The 24,749-nt window shown below is 34.6% G+C and overlaps 1 protein-coding gene across 2 annotated transcripts; it reads left to right on the top strand.

Moving 5' to 3' along the window:
* The first annotated feature begins 716 nt into the window (after positions 1-716).
* On the top strand, positions 717-24,584 carry LOC129254018 (protein disulfide-isomerase TMX3-like). 2 transcript variants are annotated; one of them, XR_010292648.1, is made up of 15 exons: positions 717-953; positions 4,924-4,984; positions 6,324-6,363; positions 7,192-7,315; positions 8,336-8,381; positions 8,851-8,931; positions 9,516-9,621; positions 11,038-11,182; positions 11,698-11,808; positions 12,272-12,392; positions 14,003-14,059; positions 14,701-14,833; positions 15,611-15,679; positions 19,219-21,474; positions 23,727-24,584. XR_010292648.1 is itself a non-coding variant. In XM_054892464.2 (14 exons), exons 1-14 carry the CDS (start codon positions 881-883, stop codon positions 19,435-19,437), a joined length of 1,386 nt encoding a protein of 461 aa, XP_054748439.2. In that variant the 5' UTR covers positions 717-880; the 3' UTR covers positions 19,438-24,584. The 2 variants fall into 2 exon arrangements, 1 of the variants encoding a protein (XP_054748439.2); XM_054892464.2 differs by having other exon boundaries at positions 19,219-24,584.
* Positions 24,585-24,749: the final 165 nt, after the last annotated feature.

The following is a 24,749-nucleotide window of genomic DNA, read 5'->3' on the forward strand; positions in this document are numbered from 1 at the left end:
AATAAAAAATAAAGAGTTTGAGGAAATCCACTAAATATTTTGGATTTGTGACGTCATAAATGAGCAGCTGCCATATAGGGATTAGTGATGCTGAATGGTCGCTGTGTTAATTTGGCAAACGAAGCATAATGATATATATGTTTATATATTTACATGACTCAAACTTCAGGGCAGCCCCCAGCAGCACCTTCGCTCTATATACGGGGATGTGCCGCTGGAATGAGTCGCTTTTTTTGGAAAAAAAACCCCTAAACATGAGGTATCGTTTTAAGCTTGAAAATCCCTAATCATGGCCCCAATTTTTAGATACTGGCCTTAAACATGGGTCAATGGCCACAATTTTTATAGATATTTGCCTTAAACATGGGTCCATATTCTCCCACATTCTCCTCCAATTTTTGGTGATTTCTTTTTGCTTGTCAAATTTTAATCAATCCCTAATAATGGGTACTTTTTTTAGCCAAAATGACCCATAAATATGGGTATGGGTTTTGAACCTTCAGCCACACCTCCCCGTCTAAACCAACTCTAAGTACCCCCCCCCCCCCCCCTGCCCATAAGATTTTGAATAAATACAAACGACGCATTAAAGATACTATACAAGTATCATATACAATCCTAATTTCACCGATTATTTTCCTTCGTAGAATCCATCGAGTATAATGATATAACACATCTCTATGGTAAAACCGTAAGCTGAAGTTAACAACCAATTGTTGTTGAGATTGAGATTCGATATGCGATATGCACGAACGATACCTATCTCGACGAGCCAAGAAGGCAAAGAGGAAACAGAGAGAAAAGTAGGACCGAAATACTGTAAAGAGTCAATGTTTGTTTTTACCAATAATATACTGTAATCTACAATACTACAGCTGATATGGATGACGTTATGCTGAGGATATATAGCAAACAACCCGTCTTAATGAAGCATGTTAGCGTAGCATTTGGAGGTGAGGAAAAATCTCTCTGGGATCCGGGACTGAGGTCTGACTCTGAGTCTGAGAGTGAGATCTGAGGCTGAGTGAGGATGAGGAGGGAGATTAGGCGAGAGAGGCGGACTAGCCAGGCGGCTTCTTGAGAGTAAAAATCATTTACTAACGTAGGCTTACTCTAAACGAAGCCAGGGAGTCCTCCCTATTCATCTGCGTGTACCTAGCCAGGCGGCTTCTTGAGAGTAAAAATCATTTACTAACGAGTACCGGTAACGTATTACGTAGGCTTACTCTAGTAGTATAGTAGGGTGTCTGGAGAAAAAAATTATTTTTCTTATTTCAAGAAAATATCACATTTTCTTTGTGAATTTGAAGAGAAATTACCTTCAGACTGACAGAAATGTAACATTTTTGAAAAAAAATCCAATTATTGGCTGCAAAAAAGAAGAATGAAATTAGGTCAATTTTCAGCATTTCTCTGCCATAGACTGTGTAGTTAAGAAATGGACACACACAAATCCAAATTTTTAGCTTCCGAGAGCTGGTATAAATTTATTATTAATGCCAAAAACTTGTCCATAAAGAGTCCAATAGGATTGTTTACGCTCTATCTGATGGTATGATTTTTATAAAGATTTGGAAACCAGATCACAAAGAAAAATTGCGACAAAGTGAAAAAAATTGTGCAAAACAGAAATTTCATTTTCCCATAGAAAACGCATGGAGAAATTACAATTTCAACACACACAAAAATAAGGGTTTGCAATTTATCTCTAAATCCTTATTTAAAATGATCATATAAACTTGTCCTTACTGTCAAAAGAAGCCCCTGAATTTTCTCTTTCCATACATGCCAAACACAAGTTAATAATCAATTCAGATCACATTTTTCTAGTAGCCTGAACTTCCCCGAAAAAATGTGCCATATTTTCCCCTAAATTAGCCTGTTTTATGCTGACACTTTTCAGTGTGGCTTCAGACACCCTAACTCTAGTCTAAACGAAGCCAGGCAGTCCTCCCCATTCATCTGCGTGTACCGCAAAAAACCCTGAAACTTTCGCCCCCGAGATTTCTACTTTCCTTCTAAAAGATCTAGCTCTAAATCATGTAAATGTGATCAAACTTCATTTCCGACATTTCTACGCTCTCGTTGTTATTTTTAAACAAGAATTCATTAAAAAAATGAACAAATATTGTGAAAAGACAGAAGAGACTTGCCCGATGTTTACGCCGCCATCTTGTTTCTTAATACTTCCCCAACGTTACGGACGCTCGGTAGAAATGTCGGAAATGAAGTTTTACTTTTATCCCATGTATGGTGAGACTACCACATATCGACCACCTCTTTTGAAACCGACCACCTTGCGCGCGTTAAAATTATTGCGTATTACAAACGATATGCGCGGGAGAGTAGGCGCAGTGTCCATATAAACGGTATGAATCGATTTTACGAGAAAAAAAGAAGCAACAAAAAGTAAAAATTTAGTAGAATTAGGCCCCCCTAATCAAAATTGTATTTACTAGACCCAAACCCCGCTGAAAAACCAAGAAATCCGATAGGAAACGGCTTTAGAACAAATATCCGTCGTCAATCGTCGAATCATGTGCCGGAGCTCGCAGTGGAAGTAGTGAGACGATAATTTAGCATGTTGACATCATAGAACTGATTTTGAAGAGTAAAAATATTTCGCCACCGCGACAAGAATCGGCCGTAAACTTAGCGTATCGCGGGTGGTCGGTTTCAAAAGACGGGTGCAAATTAGCAAATGTGAAATCGTCGTATTCGTTGTTCGTCGATATATACGCGGATTGAATCGAAGTCGCTGAGCAAAACATAAGAATCTGATCTGCTCAATTTTCTGCACTAATGAGACGAAAACTGGGTAAAATTGATGAATATTTTCGCAGATACAATGCTTAAAAGATTAGGTGGTCGATAAGGGGTAGTTCCAACCATACATGATTTAGAGCTAGATCTTTTAACGTTAGAAGGAAAGTAGAAATCTCGGGGGCGAAAGTTTCAGGGTTTTTTGCGGTGCACGCAGATGAATAGGGAGGACTCCCTGGCTTCGTTTAGAGTAAGCCTACGTTAGTAAATGATTTTTACTCTCAAGAAGCCGCCTGGCTAAGGCGGACCCCCTGCTAATTTTTTTTGCGGAGCTCTTCCCGGTTTTGAAAATCGTCTTATTATGATGTGCTTATCATGTATCAAACGCGATGCGGGTGGCGGCCGTGTCGAGTGTCAGTGTAGAGTCTACTTAGTTACAATACAAATAACAAAGTCTAGACAGCTGGCAGCCGCCTGTTTCGAGGAGTTTTTTAACATTAAAAAAATATATAATTTCTCTTACCGGTACACAGTCACAAACGGCTTGCTATCGTGCAGCCACCATTAGGGGAGGGGGTTAACAATGCAAAATCCCCCCGACGGGGCTCATCGATTTTTTGTCTTTATTTTATAAAAATATATAAAAAGAACTGTACCAAAATAAAGATTATTATTCCGTTTTGGCCTGAAATGCACCAAAACGGGGAAAAATAAACTTAAAAGGGGAAAAAACAGTGACTTACTTCGGCTGTCGTGCAACTTCACTTCCCTGTTTTATCCGAACTTAATACATAAACATAATGGCCATTGAGTCCCCTGTACAGATCGAGCTAGAACTTTGGTCTCTGTATTTTGGTGAGTGGAGGCAACGGAGTTCAGCGGAACAACCAACATTATAACAGAGACCGAAGCTTTTGGTCTAGACAAAGTCATGATTGAAAGTAAAGGCAGTTGAGCTTACGTCCGAAATAAATAAGACGTTATAGTCAAGTTAGAGTACGTAGGCGTAGCATAACGTTAGGTTAGGCGTTTAAAAGTCAAAAGTTTGGGGTTCGATTCCCGGCCACGCCATGGGCGTGGCCACGGCACCCACTCACACTAGCTAGTGCGAGGTTAAGTTAAGTAAGTTAGACGTTTAGATTCTATTTGACATTTGTAACCTCGCACACAGAACTAGCCAGGAGGCTTCTAAATAGTAAAAATCATTCACTATAAACATGTGCTTATTACTCTCCACGGAGCCAGGGATTGCGTCCCATTCATGTGCGCGTGTGTGTATCGCGAAAAAAACTTAAAAATTTGGCCCCCGAGATTTCTACTTTCCTTCTAGCCCTAAATCGTGTAAATCGGATACATCTTTATTTCCAACATTTCTACAATATTGATTTCCTTTTTGAACAAGAATTCATTAAATAAACAAAAAAATATTATGAAAAGGCAGGGAAAAATTGTGCGATGTTTACGTCGCCATCTTGTTTTCTTTGTTTTTTGCCAAGTGACAAGACGCATATCCTCGATATGCGTCTTGTCCGGCTAGCAGACAACCAACAAAGCAGAGACTGGAGTGTAACTTGCTCGGATGCCCATGGTGGTTCCAATTTTGTTTTTGAACATTTTCTTTTGGTCCCAAAAATTTTCAGTTTTTCTTTTTAATTTTCCTTGGGCTTGGCTTGTAAGAGGGGGAGAAGATGGGTTGCCAGGCAAATTTCTATTTCTTTATCTTTTTTACTACATGTAGGTGGCTTCCATGTAATTTTTTCCCCTAGGGGTGCTATTATGCTTGTCTGGCATCTAGACTGGAGATGCCTTTCTAGTAAAAATGATTTGCTAATGCGACTGCAAGGTTACACTTCAAAGCGTTTGGCACTTGTTTTCGCGCAGATCAAGGAATAAATGCAAGTAAACAAAGTCTGGAAACCATCTCCCTCCAGTTAATGGTAAAATTCAAATTGTAGAAATGCAATAATCATTCCGCATGTTTTGTCAAAATGATTATCAAAATCTGGCTTTTTTTTACGGTGTATGGTATTATATTTGTGGTGTATGGTATCAATAGGCCCTCAGCTAGATTCTGTTTCTATTTTTCCATTGATCATCTTTCAATTTTATATATGATTATTCAGTTTGAATTCATTGATTTTTCATTTTCATACTCTGCAGTCTTGCTGATCCTATTATCCTTGGACATTGTCAGAAGTGACGTGATTGAACTGGATGACAGGCAAGTACAGTATCGTTATTGAAGGGGGTAGTTCCGTGCATATAATTAAGTTAGCAGCACTGCACTGCTGTGTCAGTCATATGTCTGAAATATAAGTCCTTGGTTTAATTAACTAAATATCCATTCAACTTTGCTGAGATTTATTTTTCTAGTCAGCTGTCTTGACAATTTGACATACAAAACGTTGAGAATCCCACCCTTTTTTTGGGGGGGGGGGGTGGGGAGTCAATTACACTCACATTTGCTATTTACCTTAACCCTAATATTTTTCTTTTTGCATATTTTCATGTTTAGATTCTACTCGGTTTTCTAAGTAAAGATTTTCCCATGAAAGAAAAACAGCGGCTGATATAAGAGATGCATGATGTACATTTGTGATAGGATGCAATTTGTATAACATGTGGTTAAACAGTGATCCAGGATGTAGGAGAGATAATGCTTCCAGGAAGTACTAGGAGGAAAAGAGGTCATGAACCAGGAAGTTAATCCAAACAAAATGACTTGCAGGATTGAACATTCACTATTAAACAAGGCCTCTTTTCAAACACACGTGTAAAGTGCTTTCATTCCAAACTGAACCAAAGAAATAAGGCTACATGTAATTGGTGCTGTGTTATTATATAAAAAAACATGGTTTACTGTGGTTTTAGCATAGTCATTGAAAGTTTAATTTGGTGTATCTTTCCTTTATGGAAACTGTAAAATTATTTTTGGACAATACTCTATCTCTTGTTCTACATTTAATCAACAGTGTGTATAAAGAAGTGACAATTTTAATCTTAAAACAAAATAACAACAATATTTCCTTCATGTAATCCAGAATAATTCGATCAAAAAGATATACCGGTATACTTTTTGTGTGCAAAACTGAATATTCAAAATTATTGTTTTTGTATTCCTCTTAGAATGTAATAGCATGTTTTGCTTTTTGTTGCTTTTTTCTTAAATTAATTTATGCTTTTGTTAATTAACCTCATTCAAATGAAATTTCAATATATATTTTCTGAATAGACATAATAAAAATTGTAAGTATTAATTCCACTTAATATCACAGTATATATAGTTAGTCTTTATGCCAGTTGATTGTTGTTTAACTAGTTTTACACTTTTTAACAGCCATCCTTCTCATTGATAAATTATCTTATGTTATTTTGTTTATTCTCTGGTGTATTATTGGTTATGTTCATGCAGTAATATTTCATGTAATTTGTTGTGGAGAAAACTTTTAACTTTCTTTTCTTTCAACAGCTTTGTTTGATTATTTGTCAACATCAAAATGGATTTTGTTTGATATGATGTATGATTTGAAATTCACCAGAAGCTCTTTCTTTAATTTCAGGTTTATTGAAGCAAAAGAGCATGGAAAGTGGCTTGTTGAGGTAACTGAATAAATCTTTTTTTTTCACGTTATAATAGTATGTGTTGATAAAAAGTAATGTAATCCATTTATTATCCAGTGTAATATCTAGTCAAAGTCATTAAAAAGTGAACTCTGTCTGATTTCTTACACTACAAAAGAAATAGGCCTATAGATATTTTAGATCATATATTTTAGATTGCGAAAAAGCATATGCAACTATGCATAAAACGAACCTTTTGCTTCTGCATATTCTTCATTTTTTTCAAGCTCCGTCATAGCAGTTTGAGATGTTTGCTTGATCAGGGCATTCACATTTTTATAATAATGTTTATGCACCTGAGAGAGAACCCCAATGTGAACATTAGCCTACATGTATACACCTTTATAAGTGTGAACCGAATGCCAACTATAAATTTATTAATTACATGTAGAAACAAGTAAAACAAAATAGTTTGACACCACGTCTAAGGAAAAAATGTTACAAGAGTGATGCAGTATTTTGCACTGCCACTCCTTTGCATTCAAGTCCCACCTTTGTTCTGCGAGTCGTGTTTACTCTGTCAGCATGACGTTGCTATTTTCTTTTTTTTAGGCATCTGACCCAATGTCCCCAGTCCAGCAGTCCTTAAAAATGGTTTCTCATTTGAAATACCTGTCAAATTTCTGTTATGCATGAATAATTTTCACTATATTTGAATAATTTGCGGTACTTTCACATTTCATAATATATGCACTGTAATTCTTATTCTTGCATTTGACCCAGTTTCATAATGTTGCTGATAACGGTTTGCTGTCTTTTATCTATACATTTTACTGAATTTATAAAATAATTATCATTCTTCCCCAGTTTTATGCACCTTGGTGTGGTCACTGTCAGAAGTTAAAGCCAGTATGGGCAAACGTTGGACTTATGATGATGAAGAGTCATCCTAATCTTCATGTAGCTAGATTAGATGGGACGCGTTATGGAAGTAAGTGCATTATATAGGAAACCAAATTTCAAGAAGAGAAGCAATTTTATTGATTAGAGTGAAATGAGAGGAACAATTCAAACCAAGTTTCATCAAAATCGGTAAACAAATAAGCAAGTTATGGACATTTAAAAAGTCTTGCTGTACATTCTATGGGGATCCTCATATTGGCAAGCATGCTTCATAATGGCAGATTTTGTGGACAACTCTCCATTTGTTTTGTACACAAATTTTCAGATTTTCCCCATTATCTTTCAAATTGCATCTTGCCTCCTTCTGAGCATAACATATATGTCATGGGAAAATATAATTCACACCACATATGTCAAGGTCAGGAAGAGATAATGGGAACTATGTAAAATAAAGGGGAAAATTTGTGTACAAAATAAATAGAGAGTTGTCCACAAAATCAGCCATTTCGAAGCATGTTTGCCAATTTGAGGATCCCCATAGAAAGTACAAGACTTTTCAAACTTCCATAACTCGCCTATTCTATAACCGATTATGATGAAACAAGTTTTAAATAGTTCCTCTAATTTTATTCTTTCTGATAAGATTGATTCTCTCTTTGTATCAGTGCCAAATCCAAGGGGGGGGGGTGATTAGAGGGTTTATACCCCCTTTGGCTGCCAAATATAAAAAAGTAATGACCTACATTTTGGAGCCAACCCCAAATTATTTTTATTTTATAGTAAACCCTCTTTTTTTTGCTTTTAAAAAAAGACCCAATTATATCAAACTTTAATTTTGCCACCCCCAAATACTACAACCTGTGAAAAACATGAGCCAAAAATAAAAGTGTTTGTCGATTGGTACGATAGAATATTACTGTGAAGAAGAGATTTTCAGTTGGGATTACATAGCTATTTCTCTCTTAGAAGTACATTGATTTCTGCCTTTAAAACACTTATCAATCCCCCATTCATATGTGTAAGAAGAGTTACTGGTACATTGTAAATACTCGCTTTGTTCATACTTGAATTATTTATGTCACTTTCACTTTTGATTGTTTTATTACAGAGGCGATGGACATGTTTGATGTGAGGGGCTTTCCAACTATCAAATAGTAAGTTAGAAAAGTTGGATGTAAAAAATAAAAAAATAAAAATTCCCAGGATTTTTTTTTAATGTCAGAAATACTTCAACTGTTTTGACTCCATTCAATACCATTAATGTGTAGAAGTATATAATGATATTTTTCATCCACAAGATAATATGAAAATTACATGTTGATGTTAATAGTACTAAAATTATACAAAGTGTACAAAGGGATTTTATATTCCCCTCCCTCATTTTTGCTTACTGGAAGATAAAACTTGATGTCCTTTATTAATGGAATCCCTGTACTTTAAAAATGTACAATATGTATATTATGTGTATTGTATGTCATTGATGAATTATTTTTATAGCCAATTTTATCAACTGACTTCAGTATTTTATGAAATTACACATCAGTGCACTTCGAATACTGATAAACTTACTTTTCCCCTTTCAAATTCAGTTCTAATTGATTTTTGAAATGTTTTGAATTTCAGCATTGAAGGAGATAAAGTTTTTACACATACTGGTGGAAGGACCTCTCAAGATATCATTGATTTTGCAGTAAAAGCACAAGGGTGAGTCATTGCCTTCATGAGGAACTCAATCCTTAATTATATTGGATGATATGAAAATTGAATCAGCAATATGCTTCTGTCATTTGCAGATGCCTGTGATTGCAATTACCCAACAATAGTATTACTGTAGGTCCTGTAACATAAAAAAAGTACTATAGATATTTATGATCAACCATGAGTTTTTGTACATGATATATAGAGTTGCTATCAATTGTGCAATTGACTCTATTGTTAGTGATAAGGGCCATGGTTTATTTGTCATATCTAAAGATTTGATATTCACACATTTTTTTAGGTAAATTGGAATGAAAATAAATCTGGTGGACAGAAATCATATACAATATGATTTATTGATTTTGTATTTAATAGGGAGGGAGGAAAATCACTAATGACAGTTTATTTAGTGAGGAGTTGATATAAAACCAGAAAAAAAATGGAAGGATTTAAATATTTGATGTTAGTGATTCATACTGCTTTGCCTGGGATATGAAACAATACCAAATTCAGCCATTTTACCCCTTCCAGGCTTCGCAATTTTTTTCATTTTTAACCAAGTTTTACTTGATTTTTTTTCCTTGTTGCAGACCTGCAGTGAAACAACTCACAAGTTCCAATACTCTACAACAGTACAGAAAAAGAAAACTTGTATTCTTTGTTATAGTTGCTGAAGATACCTCTAGTGAATTAGCGGTAAGTGAACGGCTTTGCATACAGTAACAACAGATGTTTTGTTGCCAAAGACCTATGAAAATATCAAATCCTGTGTTTTGGGTCTCAATAGCATTTTAATGAAAAAACAGGGAAATTAAAAAAATGTGCCTTTTGTTCCAGCATGAAATTTTGAATGTTTTTTTTTTTTTTTTTGGGGGGGGTTGTCAAGGCTGCATTGTAATGTTTGCTCTATTTGTGATACATGTATTGCCTTTACAAAGATATCTGCTTATTTTTAGATTTTAATGAATCATGCTAGCAGTATGTATCAAGTTCTATATTCTTCAACCTTTACCAACTGAACGCGATGCTTGAGATAACTCAGGCAGGGGTCTGAGGGAAATACAGTAGAGGCCAGAAGTTTACATACACCCAGGAAATTTAAAGAAAAGTTGACACTTGCCAAACATCATGAAATTTACTGTATCTTGTAAAGGATTTGTGCTATCATGACGAATTTGGTATCTAACAAATGAGTATGTCATGCCCCTTCATCACATTGCTTTGTCATCAGGAGCTGAAAAATATTTAGGTGCCATTTTTTCCAAAAAAATCTTCATAAATAGACAAATTAAAAATAAAGACTTGACAAATACATTTCATATTTGTACTAGTTTCTTCTCAACACAAACATTTCAGATTACACTTTTTTGTTTAGTGGTGACATATCATGATAGAAAATGTAATATAAATCATAGATTGACATTTATATATTTCTATGAAACGATGTTTGAAAATATAATAACAAACAATAGAATATATTTGGCACGAATTACTTTTTTTTCAAAGAAAATTACACCTGAAATATACTTAAATCCCAGCTGCATCCCAATCATGTGAATTAAGAGCTTAATACGCTCTTTTATTTCATACCAAATTTGTCATGGTAGTATTTGTATGTATTATACGAAGGAGGTTTAAAGTGGAACCTCCTTGATTATACTGAATTCAAATTGTATTGAACAGGTCAATAAGGCTAGCCCTCTCCAAACTGTGTACTTACCCCAAATTGATTTGTTGACAACTAGCTTGGAAATGTAAAATAATTATTCTCACATATGTAGAATATTGATTTTATTAATTTTCTTGAATAATTATGGGGCAGATATTGGGGAAACTTTGGAAAAGATGGTTGACCCAACGCATTCCGCTTTGCAAGTTTTAGGTGTGATTTTGGCTGTCATGAAGATGAAATCGTCCGTCGCCTTCATGTATTTCCTATACTGACCATGCCCATGTGGTAAGTAGAATGAATTGGGATAAACCTTGATTATTAAGCGTATACTATTAATGTTTTTCTGATTCACTGGCCTATAAACTCTTTTCAGACATGGATCACCTCTTATAAAAGAAACCCTGTTTCTTAACTAGGTTCTTGGGGTTTTCTTTTTGCAGACGTTATTCTCAAAGGTTGCTGATAAGCGTATTCTAGATGCCTTTTATTACCATGTGAAACCTGATGTCATACCGGAGGGGGCGATGCCAGAGAATGTACCAGCCATCATGGTGTTTAAAGATGATCATCATTATCAATATGAAGGTTAGTAGATATACTAGCATTTTCCTCTAACACTTTAAATAGCAAAAAAAATGAACCAAAGTATTGGTATGGTATTCAGATTTTTTTTTTTCCTATTCATATTTTCATAAAGTAATATTAATTTTCTCTATTTTGTTATAGCTATAGTATATATTGAGTATAGATTGAGCACCCACTGGACTTCCAGGGTCAAAGAAAGTTTAACTGAATTACTGTAGTCACTAAAGACCATTTGACCCTATCCAGGGGGCGCTTACATAAAAGCAAAAGCAGATAAAAGTGTGAGTATGAACAAAAAAGCTTAAAATCAATATATAAAAGAATAGAATGAAAAATACAACTTCTTTCGAACTGCTGAACATTTTACATGCCCCCCCCCCACCTGTTGCAAAGTTAGTACATGGTGCATTCTGTGGTAAGTAGCGTATTGAATTGAAAACATAGGGGCATGTAATCTCTTATCAAAACCTTTTTACTGTCAATTAAATTTCACTTTTATTGATTTCCTTGTACAGCACCTGAAGGAAGTCTTTCAGAAGAACACCTATCAGAGTGGATCGGAGCAGAAAGGTTTCCGGCATTCTTGAGGATTGGCAATGATAATATCAATGACATAGGCAGAACGGGTGAGTGTAATCAAGATTTTGCAAATCATTTAAGATCCAAAGATGGTGATGGTTGTGGTAGTGATGATGAGAATGGTGATGATGATGATGATGATGGAGATACTGAAGATGATGGCGGTGGTGGTGATGATATTGGTGATGATGATGATGATATTGATGATGATGGTGAAGATGAAGATGATGGAGATACTGAAGATGGTGGTGGTGGTGATGATGCATATGATATTGGTTATGTTTGATGGTGTTAATGATGGTGATGACTGTGATGGTGGTGGTGATGATGACAATGATGATGGTATTGATGATGATGATGGTTACAATTCGGTGTTTGTAATTGTGAGGGTAATGAGATGATATAATATTTATCAATTGAAATGGTTGGATGTTCCACGAATATGATGCAGTTCCTTTTAAAGATTATGGTTTAAATATAATATCATGTTTTTTTTTTTTTTATCTGCAGAAAAACTTATTGCAGTTGGTCTTGTTTATCCAAGTGCTACCAGCGTAAAGGATCATCCTCATAATCTCATGTTAGAACTCATCAAGAAAGTGGCAATTGATCACAGAGAAGCATTCTACAAGTAAGTATCATAATAACAGGACATCTCACAAAGTAGCTGGTCCATTGAAAATATCTGAATATATTAATGTTGCTGCTTCAGGATGGAAATTGTAAGGGGGTTTATTTTTAGGGATCTTATTAGAACTCCTCAGATAAACATGTAGGTGCGTAATTTATTTTGTCCATGGACGCATTACAGTGCGTATCAAAAAAAATTTACACTTAGAAAAAATCCTCTAAAATTATACATTTGTAAATTCCTGAAAATTTTTACACATTTTAACATTGGTACAGATCTATTTAAGCAAATGACGATATAACTGTCGAAAAATATTTCCGCTTGAGCGAGCACCACTTACTTTTGAAAAGTTAATGAATAATGATTTGCGTAGAACTTTTAAATAGTTATGCGAATAAAAGTAGACCTTAATCATAAAGAACATGTGGAATTTAGCTAGTAAAATTAATTTGAAGATATCTTTTACCTTTTTAAACTTGTTTCCTTGCCCAAAACACTTCAAAGAGTGCATTGCGCCCCACCCGACTCCCCCACACACCGAGGCCATTGTGACGATATTTGCTTTACACTGAGCTGTGATTTACATGAAATGGCTTAGGCTTGATTTTCATTTTGTTAATCATTGTCAAGCTTGGGAAAAGTGTGGAGAAACAATTATTGAATGAAAAATGAAATGTAAACCCACTTTAAATGATAAAAACTTAGTGAAAAAATGCTGGAGATGTCTGATGTAAACTTTTGTTCAGATTCAGTTATGTCCTCAGATCCAGCTGGCACAAAAAAGGTAAAGGTTGTGCTTACTAAGTGTTGAAATTTCAATTTGGATGGCAAAATTGTTACAAAATGCTTGAATGTATCCGTTTTATTTCAATTGACTAAAAGTGCAAGGGAAATGTATGAGAAATGTTTCGCAGGTTAAGTTTGATTTTGCCCTTTCCCCTTGACACAGCATGAAAATGAGCATTTCTGCGCAAACAGATTTCTGCGAGCTTTACAAAAATGGACAGTGCTCACTCAAGTGTAACATTCTGTCAAAACTATTACTTCCATTGGATAGATGAGACCCAAACCCAAGATTATATGTGAAAAAATTACCCACATGTTGTATATTTTTTAATTCCCAGGGCTTTTTCAAAGTGTAAACTTTTTTTGATACGCACTGTATAGGTCATCTAATCATTTAAAAATAGACCTAAAGCTTCCCATAAAAATTGTATTGCAATTATACAAAACTAATCTGGAAAGGATGCATTACCTCGACACCCATCTGCAGCACAATAATGCGCAAAGAATATGTATGTCATCTCTAACTTTCTTATTCTTATTACCATGTTTCTTTTTAATCATTTTATGTGTTCCTGCTATTTGAAAAAATAAACATTAAGATAATAGAATTGAATATATAAGTATGTCTATATGCAGAAGTTTTCTTTTTTTAATAGTAGTGGTGCCCCCCCTCGCACTATCTTTATCCTCCAGTTCCAAGTGAAATTTTACTTTTGGGGGTTAAAAATTTAGGATATTTTCAAGTGTTGCAAAGCTTAGACTATTAACACCATGCTTGTATCTTGTCAGTGACATGTGATTATATTTGTCTCTGTTTTTTACAGGAAAGTCCAGTTTGGATACATGGAAGACAGCAATATGCTGAGTGACATCATTCTAAGGTATGACTTTATAATATGACTTTCTTAAACAATTTGTTTTCTCCTTCTATTACCACCAATGATATTCTTACAGGAATATTATTGATTTGATTGGTATTGTAACTTAGCATGAATGATTTACAATTCAATGAATTTGTATGGACTCTTAGATTGATAATTTGTTGTGATTGTTTTATTATAATAAATAATGAAGCATTCAGTAATACTCAATCGAAAGCCTGTGAGCTACAAAACTTACATTGTTGTGCCTTCGCATCTTATATAGAGTTTCTGTTTGTCAATTTTACCTCTGTTGTTGGTCTTTAACAGATCTCTGACTCTTTGTATTAGATATCATTGCAACTACATTAAGGAGGGGTTGTTATTAAAAAAAAAAAGGTCTTCAAATCACAAATATAGGATTTCGTACCAGAAAAAAAATTGACAAGCAAAAAAAAAAAAAAAAAAAAGGTCTTCAGGCTCATCAGGGGGGGCAGACTGCCCCCCCCCCCGTAGGTACGCTAGTGCTGAGTGGTACAACAATAAAAAAAAGCACCAAGTATTCTTACTGGGCATTGTTCTTGAAAATTCATTTCATATTTTCCTATGATGAAAGAGCTTTCATCGATGACATTTTTCTTTTTATTTCCATCTGTGTGTAGGTCAGTAGAAGTACCAGGTATCTTTGTGATTGATCCAGTCACATACCTGTATTATGAATTGGACGAACCTCTTAAGCAGACCGAGGAATCCTTTGTTAACTTCATGAACGGTATCATCGACGGCACTGTACAGGTTAGTCTATTTCAAAGTCTCTGAGTTACATGTATGAACATGAAAAATTTAGGGTTGGGTTAGTTTCGGTAAATTTGGCTGTAGCGTGCAATGTTAATGTTCAAGCAAAAATTTATTGCTGGTGAAGATGATTTGAACCTGGTATGGTTTTATTTAACACAAAGTACTACTGGATGAATGATGTACAGTATTGCAAGTTGTAATATGGTTTAATTTAACACAAATTACTACTGGATGAATGACGTACAGCATTACAAGTTATAATATGGTTTAATTCAACACAAAGTACTACTGGATGAATGACGTCCAGCATTGCAAGTTGTGATATGGTTTAATTTAACACAAAGTACTACTGGATGAGTGATTTACAGCATTGCAAGTTGTGATATGGGTTAATTTAACACAAATTACTACTAGATGAATGACATACAGCATTGCAAGTTGTGATATGGTTTAATTTAACACAAAGTACTCCCGGATGAATGATGTACAGTATTGCAAGTTGTAATCTGGTTTAATGGAACACAAAGTACTACTGGATGAATGATGCATAGCAATACAAGTTGTAACATAAACCAATAAGTACTACATGGTTCTTGGTATCCTCCTAATGTAATTGCTGTTCAGATTAAATATTAATTTTCTTGATTTATATTAGTTATGGAACTGCATTAGTGTTCCTTTTAGTTTATTTCAATTCCAAGAGTGTTGCCAATATAAGCTGATTATATGTAAATTGCTTTAAATGCTGTGGTATTTTTTTCCCCTTGGTTTCAGGCGAAAGGAGGCAATAGTTTCTTCAGAAAGATCTACAGAGTTTTCTATGAAATCATCAAGAGTGTTGTGGTAAGTGCACATGGATACACTCCTTTTAAAGTCAAACAGGTGCGATTACTTTTTGTGCTTACCTTTCAGATATTTTAATTGATTTGCTGGTTTATATCCAGGCAAATGTCTCCTTCCTAAGTTTATGACCCCTCATATCCCATTGATAGAAGTATAGTATACCCAGTGTCTACTTAGCTCTGTCATAATTTGTCTGAATGTAGCTTTACAATGAGTCAGGTTCGCTGCAATTTTAGAGAGGATATTGTGTCATTTAGGCATGCTGAAAGTTCCCCCACCTTCAAAAGCATATAACATGCCATAAGATAAATGAATAGAACACATATATAATATACATATAGATTGATAGATAGATAGATAGATAGATAGATAAATAGATAGATAGATAGATAGATAGATAGATAGATAGATAGATAGATAGATAGATAGATAGATAGATAGATAGATAGGTAGATGGATAGGTAGATAGATAGATAGATATTGAGATTGATGGATAAATGAATAATATAAAAGAATTATTTGTCATAGACATGAAATAGAAAACCCAAAGATGTATGTAACAGTAGTTCTCCTTTCATGGCATGAGTGAAATGACTTGTAGTTGGAGCTGTACAGGTGGCTTCTGGGTCTGATGTTAATTTAAAACTTCAAAGTCTCTTTGTTTCTCCTGGGCCCCATCTTACAAAGAATTGCGATTGATCCAATCAATTACAACTACGGAAGGCCAGCAGTGTCAACATCTCTTATGCATGTTTGTTCAAAATATGTTCTAACTATGATGTATATTCATGCATTCATTGTTTTCTTGAAAATTCATTGCTTCTCTTTGTTTACGAAGGACATCGTGCAAATTTCCAGTGCAAAAAATTATGACACTGATGGATTTCCATAGATGGATTGAAAGTAGAATTTAAGTTGTAAGACAACCAGTGTATAAATAGAGTGTGAAATGAACTTGTAGATTTACCTGTCAGTTAATGGCATGGGAAATGAGATGTATCACAGAGGCTTTACAGCTCTATTTTAGCTGAAAAGAACCTACCTGTAGATTGATCATCATTGCACAAGATCAATGGGGACTGGGATTAAAATACCTCATCAGCTTTTTTCTGTGAACTCATCTGTGATAAGCACTAGACTGCCACCCATTTTTATTGTACCCTCCTGTATGTTATGAATGGCCATTGTTTGTTCATGAAGCTCTTTTGACAAAAACTTTAATCCTACCTTTATTTGTGGAATGGATGAACCCATTCAAAGAGCCCCTTCCTCAACATTATGAAGACAAATGCCTCAATGCTGACTGGTTGCATCTTTGGAAACGTACTGGTGGTGGGAGGGGGGGGGGGGTCTCACCTAAATTCACAGTACTAGTCTAGTTTTGCATTGTAAAATGAAGCAGGGAAAACAAAGTGCAGAAATTCAATAGCATTTATGAACACTTTTATTGACCTAACAGCGTTTTACTGCTCTACTGGATCAATGAATTATATTCTGGCACCTTACAGAAAAATAAAAAGATTTAAGTACACACGTTACATTGCTGTTCAAAATCTAAAAGACTTTCATCTAATAAGCTTTGATCAAATGCAAATAGCTTTTCACTTGGTTGTGGAGATGGTTGAAATTAAACAAGGGGCAATATCTCGTAATTTTGTCCTGTGTAAGATCTGTATTATCAAATGAATATGTTGAATTCTCATGCATTTAGGTTAACATTTAGACAAGAACTTCATGTTGTACTTAATAAAAGAGATTGTTTCAGGTACAGATTTTATCAGGATGCATTGATGATTTACAGCTTTGAATTACAGAATGTTAAAGGTTTAGTTATAGTTTGAAGTTATCATTGTATAATTTTGTACGTGCATGAACTTTGTTTGAAAATGATGCAAACATCGTTTTTGTCTTGCCTGCATAGTACAGTGAGGCTATAGGTGTCACTTTTCCTATGGCGGCATCGTCAACATTGAAATCTTAAGCAAGGTTAAGGTTTTGAAATGTTATCATAACTTGAAAAGTATATGGACCTAGGTCATGAAACTTAGACCCAAGGGTAATGGTGTATCACTGAACGTTCTATCTGAATTTCAGATCACATGTTTAAGGTAAAAGGTCATTTAGGGTCAACAAACTTTGGCCATGTTAGGGGTACTTGTTAAATTGCCATCATAATATTGAAAGTTTGTGGATCTAGTTGTTTAAACTTTGACATAAGAATAATCAAGTTTCATTGAACATCCTGCATGGGTTTCAGGTCACATGACCTAGGTCAAAGGTCAATTAATGTCAATGAACTCTGGCCATGTTGGGGGTATTTGTTAATCGCTTCATAACTTTGAAATTTTGTGGATCTAGTTCATGAAAAGTGGATATAAGGGTAATCAAGTATCACTGATCGTTGTGCAGGAGACTTAGGTCACATGATCAAGGTCAGAGGTTAATGAATATAGTATTCTATTCTATGAATGTTTTTTAGTGAATAATTATTCAATAGTTGTTTTCTAAGTCAGCACTACTACTATATTGAATTGCGTAATGCAGGCAAGACTGCCAGAGGCATTCCACTTGTTTTTTTTTTAATATTATCTGAGATTATCTAAAGTATCTAGACTGAAAATATTGGCTTGATATTATTATTTGCTATACTGTTAATTTGCCAGGTATATTTATGATCTTGATTTCAGTCCAGTGTGCTGTACTAGTAGTGACTGTAGTATGAAGCTATAATGCTTTTTTTAATTCCTCAAATGACTTGATTCTTTTGGGGTTAGACTTGCTTTCTACAAGTTTGTGATTTGTGCATCTGTTCTATGCTTTATGGTATCACAATCCTAGATGCTTTGGAACACAATGCCCGTCATTGCTTGCATAGCCGTCCTATTCCCTATGGGGCTCGTTGGCTTGGCCTGCTATGATTGCTACCGTACTGCCCCACATCGCAATATAAGGAGGAGGCAGAGGGCGAGGCCTCGACACAAGCTGCATGATGTCTGAGAGGAAGGAGAGGACGAGGAGAGATTGGAAAGGATGGAAGGAGGGATTGAGAGATGCGGATGAGACCAAGCCATGTCAGGTGTGTAGCCATGTCTGCATGTCTTGGTCTCATTAGCATGGATGAAAGAGTCTTGTGTGCATGAGCATTGCTTGATGTAATGGGTGAAGGAGGAGAGTGAAAAGATTGGATGGATCGAGCAACAAAGAATCAAATTGAACTTAGCTTTGCTATTTTTTTTTTGGGGGGGGGGGCTCTATACAATGTAAAAGAACTTCATGATTTGTTTCATGTTTGTTTGCATGATTTGCTCAAAGAAATACAATTAATGAATAAAAAATAGTAATCTTCATACTAAATTAAGTACATATTCTAAGATGAACTGTTATTTTTTTATAAGGAGATACCTTCCCCCCCCCCCCCAAGAAAAAAAAGGAAAAAAAAAGTGGGAGAAAAATAATTGTTGAGAATGTTTACCATGCACTAACATTAAATATGGAATGTAACAATTGTTTTGATTGGTCAATTTTTCTTATTCTCATAGATGATGTGGCTGGCTAATCCAATCCTGATGACCCTTCTACTTGCCCTGCCGACCGTGCTCATCACCTTCATCTGTTACAGCATCTGCACAGCGGAACCCATGGATGAGGATGCAGAGTTCCAGGATAGCGAGGAGGAAGACGAAGAAAGGGACCAGGATGGTCCAAAGATAGAAGAAATACATGACGAAGATCCATCAGGTCATCAAAAGACAGAGTAACATATCTAGTTTATAGTCTCTGCTGACATGCAAGTCATGTGACCGATCATGTGTGCTGTCAGTCACATGACTCGCATGCTTTAGTGTGCAATTCATATTAACTGGAGACAGTCGAGCCTCATGGTGCTGAGTCTGAAAACTCTGAATATTCATGTCTCTTCTTGATTTTGAAATGTTCGGAAATAGAACATAAAATGAAAGGTAGGCTGTGAACAAACTAATCATGGGATATAGTGACATAGAAAGTTGGTTATGTTATGAAATATTTGGTTTCATATACCTGTGGGCTGTTCTTAAAGTCGTTAACAAAATGAGTGGAAGATGAAGTGCCTATCAAAATGCACAAAGTTTTCCCTGATGCATCAACAAAGCTTTATTGTGGGAAGTCATCTTATTTTGCTTTCACGCAATTTAAACTTGGATAGCATTCTATAAATATCATATTTCAGCTTAATCGGATTCAAAGTTCAGATGGTTTAGAATAATAAATGGCTTGTCACCTTGTTCATAAAGACCTTTTCAGTGTTAAATAATAACTTTCATATTGCGACTAAAGAATATAACTTAGTACCCAAGCATTTTATGTTAGTTTTGACAAGGTGCGACAAATCTCAAAAATATTTTTTTTAGTGTTCAGACAAGAGATAAATCACCTTGCTTATTTGAAGAAATGCATGTATGTTTCAACTCCGACAAATTTGTTAGAAGTAGCACATAATTTTTTTCTTTGACATCACAACACTTTCAATATCATTTTGTGAGTACCTAATGATAATGAATTCATTGTGATTTCTGAGTCGCGGTATATGGTGTAATGAGTTTGTGTGCATGTGCAACCTTGCACAAAATTGATATGTAAACATTTTTTTTTAGCCAGGCAACAGAAGAGAAAAAATATCACCATTATTTTTCTCCAACATTTTGTGACACCGCATATATCCCATTGATATTGTTCACAATAAATGCTTTTTAAGCTTTGTTGCATCATGTATTAATGAGCCTTACAGAGTTATATGGAATGCATACTACAGCACTGAAAGGCATAGTTGTACTTGTTATAGTTTGTCTTTCGAATGCAAGATATAAGTTTGTCAATTGGTTATGTCCTCTTTTATTTGAATGTACACTGAGCCTTGATATATTTGTGTTATAGATTGAAAGTTTTGGATAGCAGAACGTACAAATTACTGTCAGATGAATTCTTGATTTCATTTTCGTTATGTTGTATGTTTGTGTCAAGAAGATATATCATTCTAGCCACTGAAAGTTAAAATATAAGCAGTGAAAACTTGTTCAACAGATATTGATTGTTTATGAAGTAATTTTGTGTATTAAAGCAAGATATTATGGAATCGTAGTTTAGATTTTTAATTTAGAGGATCCTGACAACTCGAAATGGTTGGAGAGTACTGGTATTTTTAAAATACAAAAAATTATGAGCACATATGCAACTTTTAATGGCATCTTTAGGAATTAATGGAATTTTATCATTGATGGTCTCAACTCTCAAGTCAATTTACATGAGTAATTACTATTGCTTTTGCCTAAGGTATTCTTTGGAATTTTTCCAAGGCATGACTGGCTTACTGCTATGAAAATGAATTCTTACTCATCATGAAAGAGACGTTTTTAGATTTTACTTCATTTTAATACATTTAGTTGTCTTTTGTAATTTTGATTTGTTTGTTGTATTTTTTCACATGTTACGTATGCAATTATGCTTTCTGGGTCTGAGTATATTATAGAATTTTGTGATCAGATTAACCAATGGTAAATAGATCTTACAATTTTTTAATGAAGAATGGGGACTTTGGTATATTACATCTATTTTTTCAATGATGGTATAGTTACATTTGTTTAGTTTTAATTGATAACAGACAGGTAAGACAGCAGAAATGTGTGTTATAATGTAACCAGAGGACTGACCTGTCTGACCAGTTTGGTTCTTTCTGACGGACTTTGTAATGAGTGCATCATAAGAAAGATGAATATCTTGTTGGAGAAATTAATTTCTGGGCTGGTATGCAATCCCACAATGCCTACCCCCCTCTACCAACTGAGCTATTGTGCCTATTAATTGAATGATTTGCAACTTTTAGGATTATCATCATAATTCTAAGATGATAATGTGAAAAAGATTTAATTGCTACATGTATGATAGCTTTGTGTATTTATTTCACAATTTAGGAAACATTCCACTGTCATTATAATGCCCATCTTTGTGCATGTTGCTACTTGATCTCGTATTCATTATGCAACAGTATGCAGAGATGATTTGTAACACTGTGTATGAAGATTGTGCATTATGTTTTCATCATATCACTTGAATATGAAAAACTGAATGGATACTTGGGTGGTGTTTCATAAAGCTTTTTGTAAATTAAGTATGACTTAAAACAATTTGAAGTATGACTGGTGACCTGGGGAGCGTTTCATCAACATTTTTGTCAGGGGTCCGTTGCAGAAAGAGTTGCGTTTAAATGCAAGTAAAAAAATCAATCGCAAGTCCCAAATGCGTGCTGTTTGGTGGAAATTCAAGTTGCGCATGATTTTTAGAGTTGCGATTGATTGCAACTCTTTTTGCAACGGGCCCCTGATCTGACAACTTTCCTTGATTTTGATTGGTGGAGAAGCACTGTTACTATGGTGACTGTCAGATGAAATGAGACTTGTCGGATGAAACTTCCACAAGTCCTTTTATGAAATTCTTCCAAGATCCCAGGTGCCAAATCAGAGGGGTGTTTCACAACAAGTTAATTGTGACTTAAAGTCATGCTTAGTGCTGACACGCAAATGATTTTTTAATGTGCAGTCTTATTGATTAATACACAGTAGTGCTTTCCACTTAGCATGGTTTGATAAAATGCGGTGATGTTCTGTATATGGCATGCCACTAGCAAAGATGGAACCATGGAATTGCTTAGCTTTCTTAACCTCAAAATACTATTCAATTGCTGAATCCTGCAATTTTCTCTCTCTGAACTTTAGCACCACATGATCAAGTTGTTATTACATTTTGTATTGGCAATCTTTTTCATCATGCTATGAAATATGAAACGGTCTTGAATGATATCTTTGTGCAAATTTTGCCAAGCGATAGTCTTTTAGAAAACTTCATTTCATGTTTAGAAATTTCGTTTTAGATATGAGACCTTACTGAATTTTTGCACATTGCAAACATTGTCTTGCCTTTAAATTGGTGTGTAGTTTGAGGATGGGGGGGGGGGGGGGGGGAGGGGGTAAATTGTAAGTTGCCTCAAAACTGGCATTGTGATTTTTGTGTGTGTGTTGTGTTTTTCCCCCTTAAAGGACAAGTCCACCCCAACAAAAAGTTGATTTGAATAAAAAGAGAAAAATCCAACAAGCATAACACTGAAAATTTCATCAAAATCGGATGTAAAATTAGAAAGTTATGACATTTTAAAGTTTTGCTTAATTTCACAAAACAGGTATATGCACATCCTGACTGGTATGCAAATGAGGAGACTGTGACGTCATCCACTCACTATTTCTTTTGTGTTTTATTATATGAAATATTCTAATTTTCTCATCAAGTGAAACAACATTAATTCCTCCCTGAACATGTGGAATTAGCATTGTTTAATACTATATGGTTCAGTCAAGTTGGTCCTTATTGTCAAATCTATAAAAAATGAAATATTGTATAATTCAAACAATAAAAAAACAAAAGAAAAAGTGAGTGATGGACATCATCGACTGACTCACCTAGTTGTGCATATCACTGTTTTGTGAAAAATAAGCGAAACTTTAAAATGTCATATCTTTCTTATTTTACATTTTGATGAAATTTTCAGCACTATGCTAGTTTGATTTTTCTCTTTTTATTCAAATCAGCATTTTCCTGGGGTGGACTTGACCTTGAAATTATCCTCAAAATGACTGTGTATGCAGAATACAACTATTTAAGTGCAATATAGTTGTTTTATCAAAGTGTTAGACTAGTTTCTATTCAATGTTGATGTTAAATATTGCCATGTGCTTTCTCATTCTCAAATGAGTCCTGTGAGATGAGCTCTCATTAGTACTATATACCTGTGCAGGTGTGGTGTATGTACATATATATAGAACTACACAGTACATTGCATTTATATATTGTCATTCATGGTGTAGGAATAGTCACAGTCCAATTATTTTGAACTGCAACTGAATAGAGCATTACTAGTCATTTGTAACAAACAGAACAGCATCAATGTGTATTATAGACTTATTGATCGATCAAACAACCTGTTTTAAAAATGAAAAAAACTTGCTAATACCGAATGTCCAAGCACCCCCCCCCCCAAAAAAAACCCCAAACATTTATCCTGTTTGACATCTTATAGGAACCATTCATTTTTACAAAATGTGCACATAAACACACACGCACACTCACACATTAAAAAAAATCAGATTAAAAAATATTCATTCTCTGATGCATGATATATTATCTCCTAGGGTAATGTAGGAAATGATTGTTAAAAGGGAAGTTCACTCTGACAAAAAATATTGTATAAATAGCGAAAAAATAATTAAAATATTGGTGAAGGTTTGAGGAAAATCCATGAAAGATTAAAGAAAGTTATTAGAATTTTACATTTTTGATATGTGATATATCTTGTGTATTAAAGAATCAATGAAATGTAATTTTCTAAAAAAAAATAAAATGTTTTGTTATTTTACATTCAGTTTATCAACAGACAAATTATCTCACCTGCTCCTGGAAGAAAAAAAAAGTCATCATGAACCACTAAAAACTTGAAATTTATGCATTTCATATCACAAAAATTATGGGGCAGGTGCTCGTTTGTGATTTCACAATCAAAAACTTCAGATACCAATAACTTTTTTTAATAATCTTTGATGGATTTTCCTGAAACCTTCACCAATGTTTTTTTCTCGTATTTTTAGAACAAACTTTTCTTCAGGGTGAACTTCACCTTTTATGATCCAAACCACAGCCATGTCAATGAAGTTTATTCAATTAAACCAATTTCTTAATGTATTTTCTAATAGAAAACCTTATTTGTACATGTAGTAAATTTTGATGTAAATTTCATTGTGAGCCCTTTGTAAGTTTCTCTTTTATCATTTTGTTGTAATTTTGTTTGCAACAGTACTGATAATAAATCTAGATTTGTATACTAAAATCTTGACACTCAAATGGAATTGGCTGTACTTTGTCATCTGGTGATGAGTTTTGTATCATTTTGGGTTAATTAGTGTTCTAAAAAAAGGTAAGCTGAATAGCAGGGGGGGGGGGCACTAGCATATCCAGCATCAGCTATTGAGTATTGGCCCATGCACAAGCATAA

This window comes from Lytechinus pictus, chromosome 2 (assembly GCF_037042905.1).
Source record: "Lytechinus pictus isolate F3 Inbred chromosome 2, Lp3.0, whole genome shotgun sequence".
Lineage (NCBI taxonomy): Eukaryota > Metazoa > Echinodermata > Echinoidea > Temnopleuroida > Toxopneustidae > Lytechinus > Lytechinus pictus.

Bases quoted from the DNA above. Each gene is read 5' to 3' on its own strand.
- LOC129254018 (XM_054892464.2), top strand. From the start codon at position 881: ATGGATGACGTTATGCTGAGGATATATAGCAAACAACCCGTCTTAATG. The intron at 7,316-8,335 runs GTAAGTGCATTA...GTTTTATTACAG, and splicing joins AGATGGGACGCGTTATGGAA to AGGCGATGGACATGTTTGAT. The intron at 11,809-12,271 runs GTGAGTGTAATC...TTTTATCTGCAG, and splicing joins CAATGACATAGGCAGAACGG to AAAAACTTATTGCAGTTGGT.